The 15731-nt window shown below is 35.0% G+C and overlaps 1 protein-coding gene across 3 annotated transcripts in view; it reads left to right on the forward strand.

Moving 5' to 3' along the window:
* LOC124305699 (neurofilament heavy polypeptide) overlaps positions 1-15731 on the forward strand; it is a 41031-nt gene that overhangs the window by 17771 nt on the left and 7529 nt on the right. The window contains exons 5-9 of one of the 3 annotated variants that reach the window (XR_006908418.1): positions 417-597; positions 7066-8028; positions 9369-9572; positions 12185-12260; positions 13492-13566. Coding sequence is in view for 2 of the 3 variants with exons in the window: in XM_046765358.1 (XP_046621314.1) it covers positions 417-597; positions 7066-8028; positions 9369-9572; positions 12185-12260 (1424 nt within the window). In the remaining variant the exon portion in view is untranslated. The remainder of the gene's footprint in view (positions 1-416; positions 598-7065; positions 8029-9368; positions 9573-12184; positions 12261-13491; positions 13567-15731) is intronic. The other 2 variants (XM_046765358.1, XM_046765359.1) reach the window with 2 other exon arrangements.

Genomic DNA, 15731 nt, shown 5'->3' on the forward strand with positions numbered 1-15731 from the left:
TTGGCGCGGTAATCCAGTAATTCATCTATTTATGACTTGCATTCATCTTGAAATCCTTGATTTAATATACAGGGTGAGAAGATGTGCCAATGAATGTAAGATTTTTCGACCAATGCTACAAACTATGATTGAATAAGTTGGACAAAATTATTGCGATACTTTCCTGTCATCTCTAGGTCCGCCATTTTTATCTTTAAACACTTCTTACTTATAATTTCAGTTTTAAGAATCAGATTTAAGATCAAAATCCCAAATCGCACTGCACCATCTTTCAAAATTTCATCTCCGAGTTGGTTTAACGTTTAAGTTTCCGAGAGAACAAAACTTGCTGTTTTATATGCCGGAAGCCGAAACAACAACCAAAAACAGCCCAACTTTCGTGGTTGAACATTTAGAAATTTCCGCTTATCTTGCAGATTTGGGGAAAATGTTCGTATTATACATTTCATCGGCGCCACAAAACCTTGGCTGCAATATTTCGACACTGAAACCTCAACCGTCCATCCGCCGTCAGGATGCAATCATTTGCAGCCACTTTTGCAACTCTGGTGGAACATTTTCTGCGAAAACGTTTACCCTAAGCTATCACCAGTGATGGTGAGTTTAATCTCTTGATACATGTGTTATTCTTGTTTCTTTTCCCCTTTTTTCCATCACATTACGTGAATATAGATCCGCGTTTACTCTGAACAAAGTCAAATGTTTTTTATCATTCTAATTTATCCGCAGATCCCGAAAATTCAAATTGCATCATCTTAGCATCAGTTGTCCGCTTATTGATTGGACTATATTTTGATATATTATATGTATAACATTCTTGCAATTTCATATTACCCAAAGAGTTTTGCTATAAATGAATCTCAATTTTCGGTTAGAAAGTGTCACTAGTTTGCTAGATCAGGCTTTGAAAAATGTCATTATCTTATGATTGGAAAGATATTCTTGAGATAAGAATTCAAAAAATTTTGTATGTGAGTTTTGGCCACAGTTGAGAAAAAAATCCATCTCTGAGATATTGAGAAAACTTTTGAACTTTTCGAAACTTTCCGCAATTATTATGACACACATAATTTTCGTTTTTTCATGTTTTTCTTTTCGTAAAGATTCAATTGAACCGTGAAAAGTTGATCTATAAAAACTGATGCAACCGTTTAAAGCTTAACTAACAACCCTGTCTATGAATTGTACATACTTTGCTCGTGGGTTACATCCAGTTTGAGAAACTAAGATAAATAGTACAAATAAAAATTCTTCTATTGATTTTACAAGCCAAACAATGAGTACAGGAATACCGAGCCGTTTGTCGATCAGGTAAGGTGATAATTAATCGATCTTGAATGACATGTGACCATTTATGACTATGTATATGCTATAACTATTTCTTCTATTCATTTTTAATTATCCTTATCACAATGTTATTATACATTTGGTTTGGTTTTTTTATAGGAGTATAGTTTCGACACCGTTATATTGACATCTTTGTTTCGATTTTTTTTCTCTTACCAAATTACCAAAAAAGTTAGCCTTTATTCACACACGCACGCAGCTGGCTGTTACATCGAATTATCTATCACACCCACGGATTTGTATTATTAGAGACGTTATGTCGGGATTTCTCAGGCGCTCGCATTTACAAATAAATCAATCTAGGGGCCGGGTATTTCTGTCTCTATTCCAGATTCAATGTTCAACTCGATATCGAATTCTGCTTGAATTTGCAACTTGTTTTCATACAAGAGAATGAAATTATTTTTAAAAAAATTGAAAAATGTTGATTTTCCACCTGCTTAAATTTTTTGAAATACTAAATACAAAGTTCCGCTCACATTAATTAATTTGTTCATTCAGAAAGTAGTGTATTTTTTTTTCATTATTTTTATTCGACTGTGCGCAAGACATTGATAGTAATGCGATATTCACAGGTCCAATTTTTATATAATATGAGTATTGTTTCGAATTTTCAATTTCTAGGTATGAACTCTTAAATTGAATTTGCATTTATTAAAACATATATCTATAGGAATGTTGAAAAATTTGTTGGAATACTTCAAAAAACTCATTGAAAAAACATCTGATCTGTAATTCAATTTGGAGCTACAAATTTTGAATAATTTTTTCTGATCTATTGTATTATTTCATACTCGAAGATAAAAATTAAAAATGGAAGAGGGACCTAACATTTGATTCAAGTATCTGATGCAGTGCGTGTCACGTATGTAAATTGAAATCTGAGCCTAGGTACGCTTGGGGACAATGAATCTGAGACGGCCAATTTTTTCCACTAGACAGTTATGTTGGTAACACAGAGAAACCTACAGCGCCATAGTCGGCCGAGCGCGAAACTAACTCAATCTCAATAAACATAACATAACCCATGACCGTCGAATCTAACCTTAAGTCTAGTGGAAAAAATTAGTCATCTCAAATTCATTGTCCTTAACTGTACCTTTCATCCAAAAAAGGGTATATCGGCCCCATTTACATCCAGTCCCGAATAGGTATATCACAAAACCTGTGCGTTTCTCCTTGAAATGAACAAATGTGCACATGTTTTGGAATCTTCTTATTCGTCACTGCATGTAGAATGGGGCATTTATGCCCTTTTTTGGATGAAACGTGCCTAGGTTCAGATGTTAATTGACATAAGTAACACGCCCGCATTTCACGATTCACATGGCGTGAAATTTTATCGATTTTAAGTGACTTTATGCTTTCATCGGAATCTATTCCTCAAGAAACATTCAAAGCTGCGGTGAAACACGATTTGGATGCACCCTTTAGGAAATATTCGACAAAATTCAAGGGACGTGTGATTTCGAGCAGGGTATACCCGTAATTGATTAGGGCCTTTTCGAGTTTTATTTAATATGATATTCAATTGGAAAGGCGTTTTTATTTTGGTTTAGGAATGATTTTTTACCGTAAATATAGTGATTTAATAAACACCCGCGAAGTTATTTTCATTTCGTTTGATTTTTTCTTAATATTCATTGTGTCATATTATATTGTTTTCTAATCTGAAAATACATTGTAATTTTACCTTGTTCATTCACAGATTTAGGCTTAACGATTTAAGCTTCAGACTGTAGAATGTACTTTGAACCCTTGTCACGTCCTTGAAGTTTCCAATTTGGTTGAAAATTTAGTCGTGAATGTTGATATTGGGTCTCTAACTTATTTGCGCTTAATATCAGTCGTTGCATGGGGTTCAAGGTATATTTTTCTTTTGTTTTACCTAATCACACTATTTGTATAATTATACGTACAGCGTGAGTTCTTTTCGGGGTTCGAGGTTCAGTCAATCAAAGTAGTATATTCTGTTACAAGTGCAGAAAGTGGTTGATTTCCGACGAATGTGAAGTTTGGAGCATGAGCCAAGCGAGTGCTTTAAACCCACGAGCCAGATATCACCCATTCGCATGTGTGACACCCTATTTTTTCCAACACCTGCGACGGAAAGTTTGATTTGAGAAGCAAATCAAGATATCCGGAGACACGGCCTGACTTCATAAAACCTAATCTGAACACACCAATTTCAGGATGAACTTAGCCGAATGACGTAACCGGTAGTGCTTAAAGTCCGTGCATAAAATTAAGCTATCGGAAAGTGTGTATACGCTAAAACAGCCATAGTCTGTAAAACTGAGAATTTCAGTCAAGCATATGCGCCAGTGTCATTTTACCGCACTGTTCAGAAATGGGGCACTTTATGCACGCCCCACAGGCTTCGAAAATCTAACTTTCCAAGCATGTGTTGGAAACATAATATTTCCCAATCCACGACTATTGTTTATTCTTACATACGAGTAGATAGCTGAAGAGTGGATGAATTTTGGGAATTTATATCTCTACAAACAATAGCTCAATTCAATTCGCTTTATTCGAACTCATGTAGATCGAGCTTCATTTAAAGATTTTTTTGGAATCAAGTGACAACAAGCATTGTTATTGAAAATAATGTCAAACATTTCGCACGGCGACATGTTTTGCAGTTCCGACAATATCTCAAAAACGGCTTGACCGATTTACTTCGAATTTAATTATAGTATTCTTCGATAGTTTATCGAATATCCGCTGAAAAAACTCAATCTGTACATGGATAATACAATTGTATTCTGTTCAACGATATTAAAAGCTGTATTAAAAACTATTTTTATTTGTCCTTCGTCATATAATAATTATAATTATGAACATTATTTATCGTTTTCTTTTTTCTGTCTATATTTCTCATTTTTGTTGTATTGACCAAAATTACTCAATTTGTGTCAATGTTGTTCACGTACCGGGACAATCTTTTGAAACTTGAAAATCGACTGCGCATGCGCCAAATAAATCAATCTCATTGGTCGGCGAAATCTTCCCGCAGCGATATTCTTGTCTGCGATGCAGGCGAGCCAACGTGCACAAAATGTGTACGTTTGAATTTTCAAAGAGCATAAGCATTAAATTCCGACTGTTCTTTGAAGAATCAACTTTCCGGCCCAATTAAAAATGCTTCCCAAATCTTTCCGAGTCAAATCTCAATTATTTGAGATTTTATCCTCGAAAATTCGTATCAACTACATCGCCGGCAGAAACAGTTTGACAGCTGAAAACTCGGGATGGCCAGCCTACACGAAGAGCCGATAAAACTGGCGCATGCGCAGTTGATTTTCAAGTTTCAAGAGATTGTTCCGTTATAGAACATTCGTTGGTATCTTACACCGCGATGTTTCAAATCTAATTAAAGAATTTTTATTCGAAAGTGCTTGAAAAACAAAGTCTCAGTATCGGGTTCAAAGAAGCACACGGCAGTAAATATTTTCAGATCATATTCATAATGATATCAGGTAAACAGAGTTCCAAAAATCTAATAAAGATTAGGGGCTTACTTTTTGACAATTAATTTGACATAAAAATTTTTAGAACCAATCACAAATCATTTCAATGCACTTAATCATGGAATATCATAATTTCCGATCATCTACATAATTCACTCTGATATCGTATATTTTTAGAAAAATTATGTAAAAAGAAGAAAGATTATAAATATTGATGAATTTCGACTCACAGTCTCCACAAATTAATTTCTTCCAAATGACTAATTGCAAATAACATAGACCAGGAGCCTTTCAAATATCACAACAGACTATTGTTCGTTACTTCAAATACAGAATTATTGTTTTTCATGTATCCGTTGAAAATTATCATTCGACGTGAATGCAAAAAAGAATTGCAGAAATATTTAAATATGTAAATCGATAATATTTGATTTCCGGTCCACTTTTACTTTCATTCAAGTTCTTTTCTTTGCCAGTTTTGATCTATTAGTGTTTGGCTTCTTGACCTATTCAATATTGTTAATTGACAAATGTAGATACTCGTTTGAAATTTGGCTTGTGGAAATTTTTCCAATGGCGTGACAAAATCAATGATAAATTCCTAAATCGTATTATTTTTTTCAATACAGCTTTTAGTATGAGTATTTAGATAATCAATACTGATAATCGTTTTTTAGTTCGTTGCCAGTGTCTATTTTTAGGTGTGCGTCTTTCATTTCTTATTATTAATGCACAAGTGTGTCAAATATAATATACGAAATATTTTATGTTAATTATAGCATAACTGGTTTTTTAACTATCTGAATTTTGCCGATATTCTTTGCACGCCCAGCGTTGCATGAATTTTTTCTTACTCTTACTTTTGTATCCTGCTTGAATTTTTTTCTCTATGTATCACTTTAATGTCACCAATTTATCAAAATATTAATTTTAGTAGGATTTTTCATTACACGTGAAATTTTTCCAAGTTTACACAATTTTAGTAAAAATATTAAAGTTCTGTACTAGACGATTGAACAAATAGTTTCGCACTGTTGTCTTCTTTGTTACATGTTTTATCACGTAAAGTAATGCTGCCGTAGACTAAAAAAAAAAAAAATAAAAAATACTCACAAGAACGCAAAGCGGCAATTACAGTTAATCGTAAGAGATTTGCCAGACAATCTATAAAGTTTTTTATACTTATTCTATCTCTTCGACATTATGTTACAAATATACTTGTGCATGATTTACGTGCAAAGTAATGTACCAGAACTTCTTATAAGTTTGTGACACCAATGATATAAATTTTGGAATGTTCAACGCTAAGGAAGAACTTATATTATCATAAAATTTGAGATTCCAGTAGTTTTTACGCAGTAGTATAAGGTTGAAACAGTTTCATGGCAGACCAAGCAAAACCATAAGGTCAATTAGTTACGTAGTATAACTATTACTTATTGTTAGTATTCCATATTATGGTATATGTTTGGACATTATAAGCTGTTTATGGAAGCTGGACCCTAATAATAGCCTTTACCTTCCAATTAGCCTCTGTTTAAAAGCTATTAGATTCTCGGTTTATTTTCTGACAGAAAAATTCCTTGGGTTTTTTAACAAGACAAAAACCAGGTCTGCGCGATTGATCGATCGATTGTAGACTTCGATTAATTTTAAAACAATTCATTGAACGGTACGTTTAATCGATCAATCTAGAAGATGATTAATTGAAGGGACCGATTGATCGACCAATGGAAAAGGTGACTATTTGAACGGACAGAGTAACCTGTTAATCGATAAAACGATTAATTTAGAGGGCCGATTATTCATTTAATCGGAAAAATCTTGAATCGAGAGTTTCGATTCATCTATTAATTGCAAAAACTATGGTTTGAAAGGGTCAATTAGTCGGTTAATTGAAAAAATTGTAAATTGAACGGGACGATAATTCGATTAATCGAAAAAATCTCGAATTAACCTATAAATCGGACGGGGGGAGGGGGTGAGTGATCGATTGGTCGGTTAATAGAATAAACGATTAATTGCGACGTTTGCTTAGTCGATTAACCGGAATTCCTGATCAATCGATTAATCGAAGTATACGATAGATCGATTAATCGCACAGCCACAATTGAACTTGAATACAATAGATCGACGAAGAGTCTGGTACAGTACTGCTCGAAAATGGACACTGCATTTTATAGTGGACGACTAACAAGCTGAGTGTGTATTTTTTCTGTTTTGGCATGACATGACGCTTGCGTAGGCCAGGAGCACATTGGCATCAATTTGGCACAGATTCACTCCTCCTTTGCCCAGCACGTCCGTTCCTTGGTATCCAATCCGTAACGAATCGAATCAAAGTCACTCGTACAGATCAGAGTCACGAAAATCCAATTACAACTATGAAGACGACATCGCGAAACCCGCAGATTTTTCCGAATTCAACGACCCGTGGGAACAGTATATACCGAATTACACTCCGCCGGAAAATCTGGACTATCATCATCAAAGAGATCACACTCTGCAGTATTATAATACCGGTCCACACGAGTTTAATGACAGTCAGAGTTCCCAGCAATTTCAAAATTACGCATTCGATAATCCTCCGCAGCAACTTCAGCGTCACGACAGACTATCGGTCGATAATCCCCAGCAACCGACTCCGTCGGTAAACCTTGACGCGTACAGTTTAACGTCGCAACATCGCGACTTTGACGAAAATCTGAACGAGAACCGGAATCAAAATTACCATAATCCTTGGCAGAGTGAGAATGATTATCAGCATGTTCAAAAACAATCGACAGAGGCGTATCACAGTCCTAACTTATGTAGGGAAACATTTGTTGATAATACCGGGGATTTTAGAGTACCGAAAAATTTTGAAGCCGTTAACAATGAAATATGGCGGGAGAGTCAGACTGAACATTCTGAGCATTTCAGAGAGCAAACAAGCCGCGAAAATATCGACGATCGGTTGCACGGAGATCATTATTTCAGGCACGATCCTGAAGAGCAAAATGACTCGATTAGGGAAGAGCAAACAAATGATAGGCTTGACGATTTTCACTCTGTACGAGAAGTTGAATCTATCCGATCTATCGATGCCACTCCACATTCCCAATCCGAATTTCCCTCTAATCATGAGCCTTGTACAGATCCTCCGCACAATGTAGCCCAGCACTATGAACAATCCGTAGACAATCAGGGGCAACCAGCGGTCGATGACGTAAGTAATTATTGTCATATAAAATGTTTTTCTATTACGTATGCCTACATGTTAGGGGGTTGCGTTTAGTAGGAAATTTTTATTTTTTGCTCTCACCCGATCAATCTTGTACTTAGCGAAAAAGAATCTTTAAGGAAGGATACCTCTGAAATTCAATTTCGAAAGGACACTTCCGGAATATGAAGACCGCTCAGTCTAATTTTTTCGATAACTACATTCTCTACAAAAGTTTGTATTAAGCACAATCCGTAACCCACGATCGGACAGTTCGAAAGTTATCATCGTCTTTGTTAGTTATTTATAGTTATTATCATCCTTGCCTCAAAAGTCAAATAATTTTATGTAAAAAAATTAAAGATAAAGTTTATATCATTAAACGCGGCGGACAATGAGTGGTGAGAATTAAAAAAATGACATCTCTACCATGTTATCTTAATGAAGAAACTTGAGATTCTTAGAGCTACCTTTCAAATCTAGGATTTAAAGATGACTTTTATACTATGTACAAGGTTTTTTTGGTAAAATGCAAAAGAATTTTGCTTCCAAACAAAACAATCTAATGTTTCGTAAGTATAATGTATCATTTACTGTAATTAGTATGATGAAACGACCTGTTGATATTAGGCATTTTGCGTATTTTTAGCACGAAAATTCATTGATATCTCTGTTGAAAAAAAGCAGTAACTGGCAGAGTTTTGATCAGTTTAGTTGGTCCTGAACTAGTAGTCAATGAAAACTGTTGACAAAGCTGAAGACGTTGGAGTCTCGCGTGGTACATCCGAATAATCTTACTACGTGTATTTTGTACGATAAACTATCATATTTTAAGTTTGAATCATAAATTGCATGAAAGAAATTGACTATAGCATGCTGTTCGTGAGAAATTATTGTATGTGCAACATGCTACCGAATTTACGTTACAGTTATAATTGATATATTTCTTTCAACACTTTACATCAATACTATATTATCATATTCCTGTCTATGTATACGCAAATGAGCGTGAAAATCGAAATCATTTCTTGAGTCTAAATTTCCCATCTTGTAGAAAATGATGCCGTCTCATAAACAGATTCGGAGCAAATTGTGAGAACATTAGTGACCAAAATGGCTGACCAAAGACCAATGACCGATGGTTTTGGTTTAATATTGAGAACTTCCAATCATCCATGATTCTGCTTAATTTTAACGAGCATGCTCCATCTGAATCGAAAATCTACAATGTAACATCGACATTTTGGTATTTATACCCTTCAGCCACCATTTGGGGATTCATATTTCCCATTTTTCCTGCAAGATTGTTAATTTAAGAATACGTCTGCATTTGTGATCTTCTCTAGGCTGGAATTGCCGGAGCATTGGCAAAGATGACTTTGGGAGAACCGAGGAGCGCCGAACAAGTGGCACTTGAGGAACACATGAGAAGGCAAGGCTGGGAACAGGGTCAAATCGATTATATGGGGCGTGACAGCTTCGACAACATCTGGAAGAAGATTCTCAGTACTATAAGTCAACCTCAGGAACACCAGCCATCGCCCACTATGGTATGCCGGCGGATATTAATTACTGCATTATGCCAAACCGTGAACATACTGTCTAAATCGCAATTCCATTTCAGCGCCACCTCCGTCAACTAATCTTCTAATACTTTCTAGTTTTTATGAGAACTAGTGCTTAAAAGTTGACATCAAAGTGATTTTAAAAGTTGACTTTTAAGCACTAGTGACTATAAAAACTAGTTAATATTCTCATTTTTTACAAGGACTAGCGCAGAAAACAGGATTCCTGGCATATGGGCTATTCCGCGTCAACCGGATCAGTCATCTCTCAGATATTTTTTTAATTTGGCATGTGGATTGTGTAGGGGGAGTTAGATTTTTGTGCCAAAGCGCGAATCTCATAATGCAAAATTCGATTTTTTATTAACAATAACAAATTAGACTCCCATTTTTTTCAAAAATTCATAACTTTGGCAAAAAATTAAATGCAATATATTTTTTTTTTCAAATTACGCGGAAAGCTCCATAGAATTTAAAAAAAAATACGAAATAGTAAAAAAAAGTTGTTATCAATTGTTTATTTAACAATTAATTTTTCAAAGATTTTTAAAACAGTGACTGACACGATCAAAAAATTTTTTTAAAATTTTGACATGTTCCTTGAACTTTACTACAACCTGTGAATTAATTCCAGAGGGGTGTTTTTTTTCGTTTTCGAGTAAAAAATCATTAAAGGGGTCGATGCGCATGAAATTGCGGCGCGCCGAGTCTCTACGTAACGGCGGGCGGCCGGTTGCCGTCCACCGCTACCCCGCGGTGGCGTCGCAGCGTTATTTTAGAGTCATTTTCACGATGTAGGACATGATTGAAGAATCTGAAAAAAATACCGTACCTTCACAAGGCCTGCTCAAAGCGATAAGTGAAGTTTCAAGAATGTGTTTTTATTTTAAAATGAGTAGCAAATTATGTAATTATTATCATTTATGTGCACTCTAATGGTGTGTAACCGTTATTTTGAATCTCTGTAATAAAAAAACGGTGAAAAACACATTCCTGAAACTTGACTTATCGCTTTGAGCAGGCCTTGTGAAGGTACAGTATTTTTTTCAGATTCTTCAATCATGTCCTACATCGTGAAAATGACTCTAAAATAACGCTGCGACGCCACCGCGGGGTAGCGGTGGACGGCAACCGGCCGCCCGCCATTACGTAGAGACTCGGCGCGCCGCAATTTCATGCGCATCGACACCTTTAATGATTTTTTACTCGAAAACGAAAAAAAACACCCCTCTGGAATTAATTCACAGGTTGTAGTAAAGTTCAAGGAACATGTCAAAATTTTAAAAAAATTTTTTGATCGTGTCAGTCACTGTTTTAAAAATCTTTGAAAAATTAATTGTTAAATAAACAATTGATAACAACTTTTTTTTACTATTTCGTATTTTTTTTTAAATTCTATGGAGCTTTCCGCGTAATTTGAAAAAAAAAAATATATTGCATTTAATTTTTTGCCAAAGTTATGAATTTTTGAAAAAAATGGGAGTCTAATTTGTTATTGTTAATTAAAAATCGAATTTTGCATTATGAGATTCGCGCTTTGGCACAAAAATCTAACTCCCCCTACACAATCCACATGCCAAATTAAAAAAATATCTGAGAGATGACTGATCCGGTTGACGCGGAATAGCCCATATGCGCATGTAGGGACTTTACACTCGTCAAGAAATCCCTATTCTATGCGCACTTGCCAGAAATATAATTATTGTGGCTTATTATCGAGTATTCCAGCATTTTCATAACCCTAAAAGTTAGGAAAAGAGAAAAACTCGCTTGAATAATCTTGAAATGTTATTTACGCTAATGCTGGTGAGCACGGATAAGAGACCGTTCTTACTATGTCATAGGAATGAATTTGAGCAAATTCGAATGACAAGATAAGATATCGACAACTTCAGAAAGGTGTCATGATTAGTATGGTTAAAATTATTGAACTCTAGTGTTTTTATCAGATTCTGATGCTTTTGGGCTTATTTTGTTCGGCTCAAATATTTTCAGAGATCGCCTGAATGAAATTTTACAAATAGTCATCTCTAGAGGAGATAATAATAAATTTCGTGGAAATACGATATAACAGATATTTAGCAATAATTACATTTTCACTTCACAACTGTATTATAACGTAAATTTTCTTTCGACACTTTGGGAACATCAGGTCAGTGGATGAAAAAAAAAACACTAGAGTTCAATCACTTTGAACATCTTAATTGTAAAGCCTTTTCTCAAATTGTTGACATCCTAGCTTCAAGTGTTTGGATCTTCTCAGAATCATTTCTATTACACATCAGAGAACATTCATCATTACTTTTATAACATTCTTTGACGTTGCAAATTAAAATTTCATAAAAGTATGTCGAAAAATGTGCCTATGCAAAAGTTTTTGAATGCGGTTGAAGCTGTCCAAATATACAGTGGCTATGAAAGATGAAATTCTGAAAAATACAGGAATTTCGGACAAGTTTTAACCGGATAGAATGAAAATGAAAGGTTGAAGGAAATTTGGATGCGGTTTTGGAGCTTTTGAAAAAACGCAGTGATAAATGTCATCGAGTGAACAAAACTCACCAAGCTTGGCCTGATTCATTTTTCTACTGTTTTAGGAGACACAAAATGTTGAAATCAGTTCTCCTGTTGTTCCATCCTCGCCTCTGGCAGCTACATCAAGTTCAATAGCCGGTAAGTCCAATTAGAGTGTTACAGATTCATGAAAGGAGAATTCATAATGAATGATGATGCAATCCTAAAAAACGCGTCAAGATTCAGTTCGTTACGATAAATCACTCATTTTTGTTCAATGCGGATTTAAGAGGATTCCAGATTGGCCCCGATCGCAATTTCGTTTGTACAGACTATTTAAAATTCTGTCGTTTCCGAAATTTTGTAGCGATCTTGTTATTCGGCAGGGACGAAAAGTGTGAAATATCGTTTGCTGTATTTTCGGCAAGCCAGTAGAGCTTGCTTCTGCTCTCTTTAAACGGTATTTACATTTTATAGGGATGAATGATTACCAGAAAACCATACCTGCAGGTATAAAATGATAGCGAAAATCGGATTGTGCTCAAGTATTCTCATAAGCTATATAATTAGTAACAAGGTTTTTTTTTCTTTTATATACAACTTGTTTATTATCCTGACTATTTATTTTCTAGTTTTTCCTGCGTTTCACAAGCTTATCGCATAATGTTTCGTGGAAAAGTTTTTTTATTGTTTATTCTGGTTGGTCTTTCATGCTGACATGGAGAATGCACGGCGTGTTTTCCTACAGATATATCAGAAATTGCAACCGCTTGTTTGTGGCCTGGTTGTGTGTTGAATGACAGTATAATTTCCTGACAATTCGCGTCTATTCTCATGACGCAAAGGCAAAAACACGCAAGCAGCTGCAATTGGTCCATTTTTGGGATTTTGGTTGGTTCTTCTGGTAGAATGTTAATACCTCAAGTTCCAGATCATTTCAACAATGACTTTGATGAAATTTATACAGTAATTTCTTTGCAAAAAGTTCAAATTTAAGTTACACGGTATAGTGGTTGAAAAGATAGAAACTGTAGAAGCTCGGAAAATTTCATGAATTATCTTCACCCAATACTTAATTTCTCTCCCGATTTTTAACCAAATCGATGAGACCGGTTTCCTGAAATTTAGGATACAACATTTTCTGAGTACACTCAACGGAAAATGCTATAATTTTCTTGTCCAAGCAGCGTTTGACAAGAAACGAAAAGCCACTGATAAATGAAATCGAAAATCGTATAAAGCTTCACGGCCAAGTCGAAATGGTTTGGAACGTCTCCGTATATTTAAGTACAATACTACCGAATATAATACTAACAATAAGTGATGTGATATCCGCCATTGTTTGGTATTTATGATATTACTTTTATAATAACTTGAGTGTTTGACACAGGAGCAGAGGAGAGCAACTAACAGGCCGCGCCGCCATGCACTGCTGCGTCTTGTATTGTCGTTTTGCTTTGATGGGGTAAATATTTAAAGAAGACCAGACACTCACGACTCACACCAGACACTCGTATTCTAATTGGCCCCAAATTTGGAGAATCGCAGGGCTGGTAGCGAGTCACTTTTTCTCTTATCGTTCCAGCCATTTTCAATTTTGATGCTGCTTAAAAATTCGACTGTCGTAGGGTTTATTGTTAAGAACATCGTCAAGTTTTCCCTTAAATTTAAACATTCTAATGTCTTTATGTAAAGCAATCAAAGTGAAATTCATCAGCCACGTAATTTAACATTGCCACTGATTTTGAAATCAAAAATCGTTAAAAAGTCAGTTTTTAATTGCAATTAACATTAAAGTTAACCTATACTAAGTGGTAAAGTTGATGGGAAACAAAATATTTGTTTTCACAGTCCTGTGAACTGCATCTTAGAATCAACCTCTGCAAGGTCATTTCTGGATATAAAAAATGAATCAGGGCTATTCCACGTCAACCGGATCAGTCATCTCTCAGATATTTTTTTAATTTGGCATGTGGATTGTGTGGGAGGAGTTGGATTTTTGTGCCAAAGCGCGAATCTCATAATGCAAAATTCGATTTTTTATTAACAATAACAAATTAGACTCCCATATTTTTCAAAAATTCATAACTTTGGCAAAAAATTAGATACAGTATATTTTTTTTTTCAAATTACGCGGAAAGCTCCATAGAATTTAAAAAAAAATACGAAATGTTAAAAAAAAGTTGTTATCAATTGCTTATTTAACAATTAATTTTTCAAAGATTTTTAAAACAGTGACTGACACAATCAAAAATTTTTTTTAAAATTCTGACACGTTCCTTGAACTGTACTACAACCTGTGAATTAATTCCAGAGGGGTGTTTTTCTTCGTTTTCGAGTTAAAAATCATTAAAGGTGTCGATGCGCATGAAATTGCGGCGCGCCGAGTCTCTACGTAATGGCGGGCGGCCGGTTACCGTCTACCGCTACCCCGCGGTGGCGTCGCAGCGTTATTTTAGTCATTTTCACGATGTAGGACATGATTGAAGAATCTGAAAAAAATACTGTACCTTCACAAGGCCTGCTCAAAGCGATAAGTGAAGTTTCAAGAATGTGTTTTTCACCGTTTTTTTATTACAGAGATTCAAAATAACGGTTACACACCATTAGAGTGCACATAAATGATAATAATTACATAATTTGCTACTCATTTTAAAATAAAAACACATTCTTGAAACTTCACTTATCGCTTTGAGCAGACCTTGTGAAGGTACAGTATTTTTTTCAGATCCTTCAATCATGTCCTACATCGTGAAAATGACTCTAAAATAACGCTGCGACGCCACCGCGGGGTAGCGGTGGACGACAACCGGCCGCCCGCCGTTACGTAGAGACTCGGCGCGCCGCAATTTCATGCGCATCGACACCTTTAATGATTTTTTACTCGAATACGAAGAAAAACACCCCTCTGGAATTAATTCACAGGTTGTAGTACAGTTCAAGGAACATGTCAGAATATTAAAAAAATTTTTTGATCGTGTCAGTCACTGTTTTAAAAATCTTTGAAAAATTAAATTAAATATTAAGTTAAATTAAGTTACATAAACAATTGATAACAACTTTTTTTTAACATTTCGTATTTTTTTTTTAAATTCGTAATTTGAAAAAAAAAATATACTGTATCTAATTTTTTGCCAAAGTTATGAATTTTTGAAAAATATCGGAGTCTAATTTGTTATTGTTAATAAAAAATCGAATTTTGCATTATGAGATTCGCGCTTTGGCACAAAAATCTAACTCCTCCCACACAATCCACATGCCAAATTAAAAAAATATCTGAGAGATGACTGATCCGGTTGACGCGGAATAGCCCATCATCAGATTTGTGAACCCTTCTGTTAGTATCGAAAGAAAATGATATTTAAGTTTTAGTCAATTGCCGGATTTTTCATCAGTGGGTAAAAGAATAACTTATTTTTTTTTTTTCAAATTAAATATTCGCAGCTTCAAGACTGATTCATTTCAAACTACTTCCATTTGTACTTGGATATCATTCTGGAAAAAAATTAGCGAAAATATATTTCGGTTGTCATCAACAAAGCATTGTATATAATTCGAAAAGTTGAAAAAAAGTTAGCAGTGTGGCGAATAAAATCAGCCATCACAAACACAGAGTTTTATTCTTGAATG

The sequence above is a fragment of the Neodiprion virginianus genome, chromosome 5 (assembly GCF_021901495.1).
Source record: "Neodiprion virginianus isolate iyNeoVirg1 chromosome 5, iyNeoVirg1.1, whole genome shotgun sequence".
NCBI lineage: Eukaryota > Metazoa > Arthropoda > Insecta > Hymenoptera > Diprionidae > Neodiprion > Neodiprion virginianus.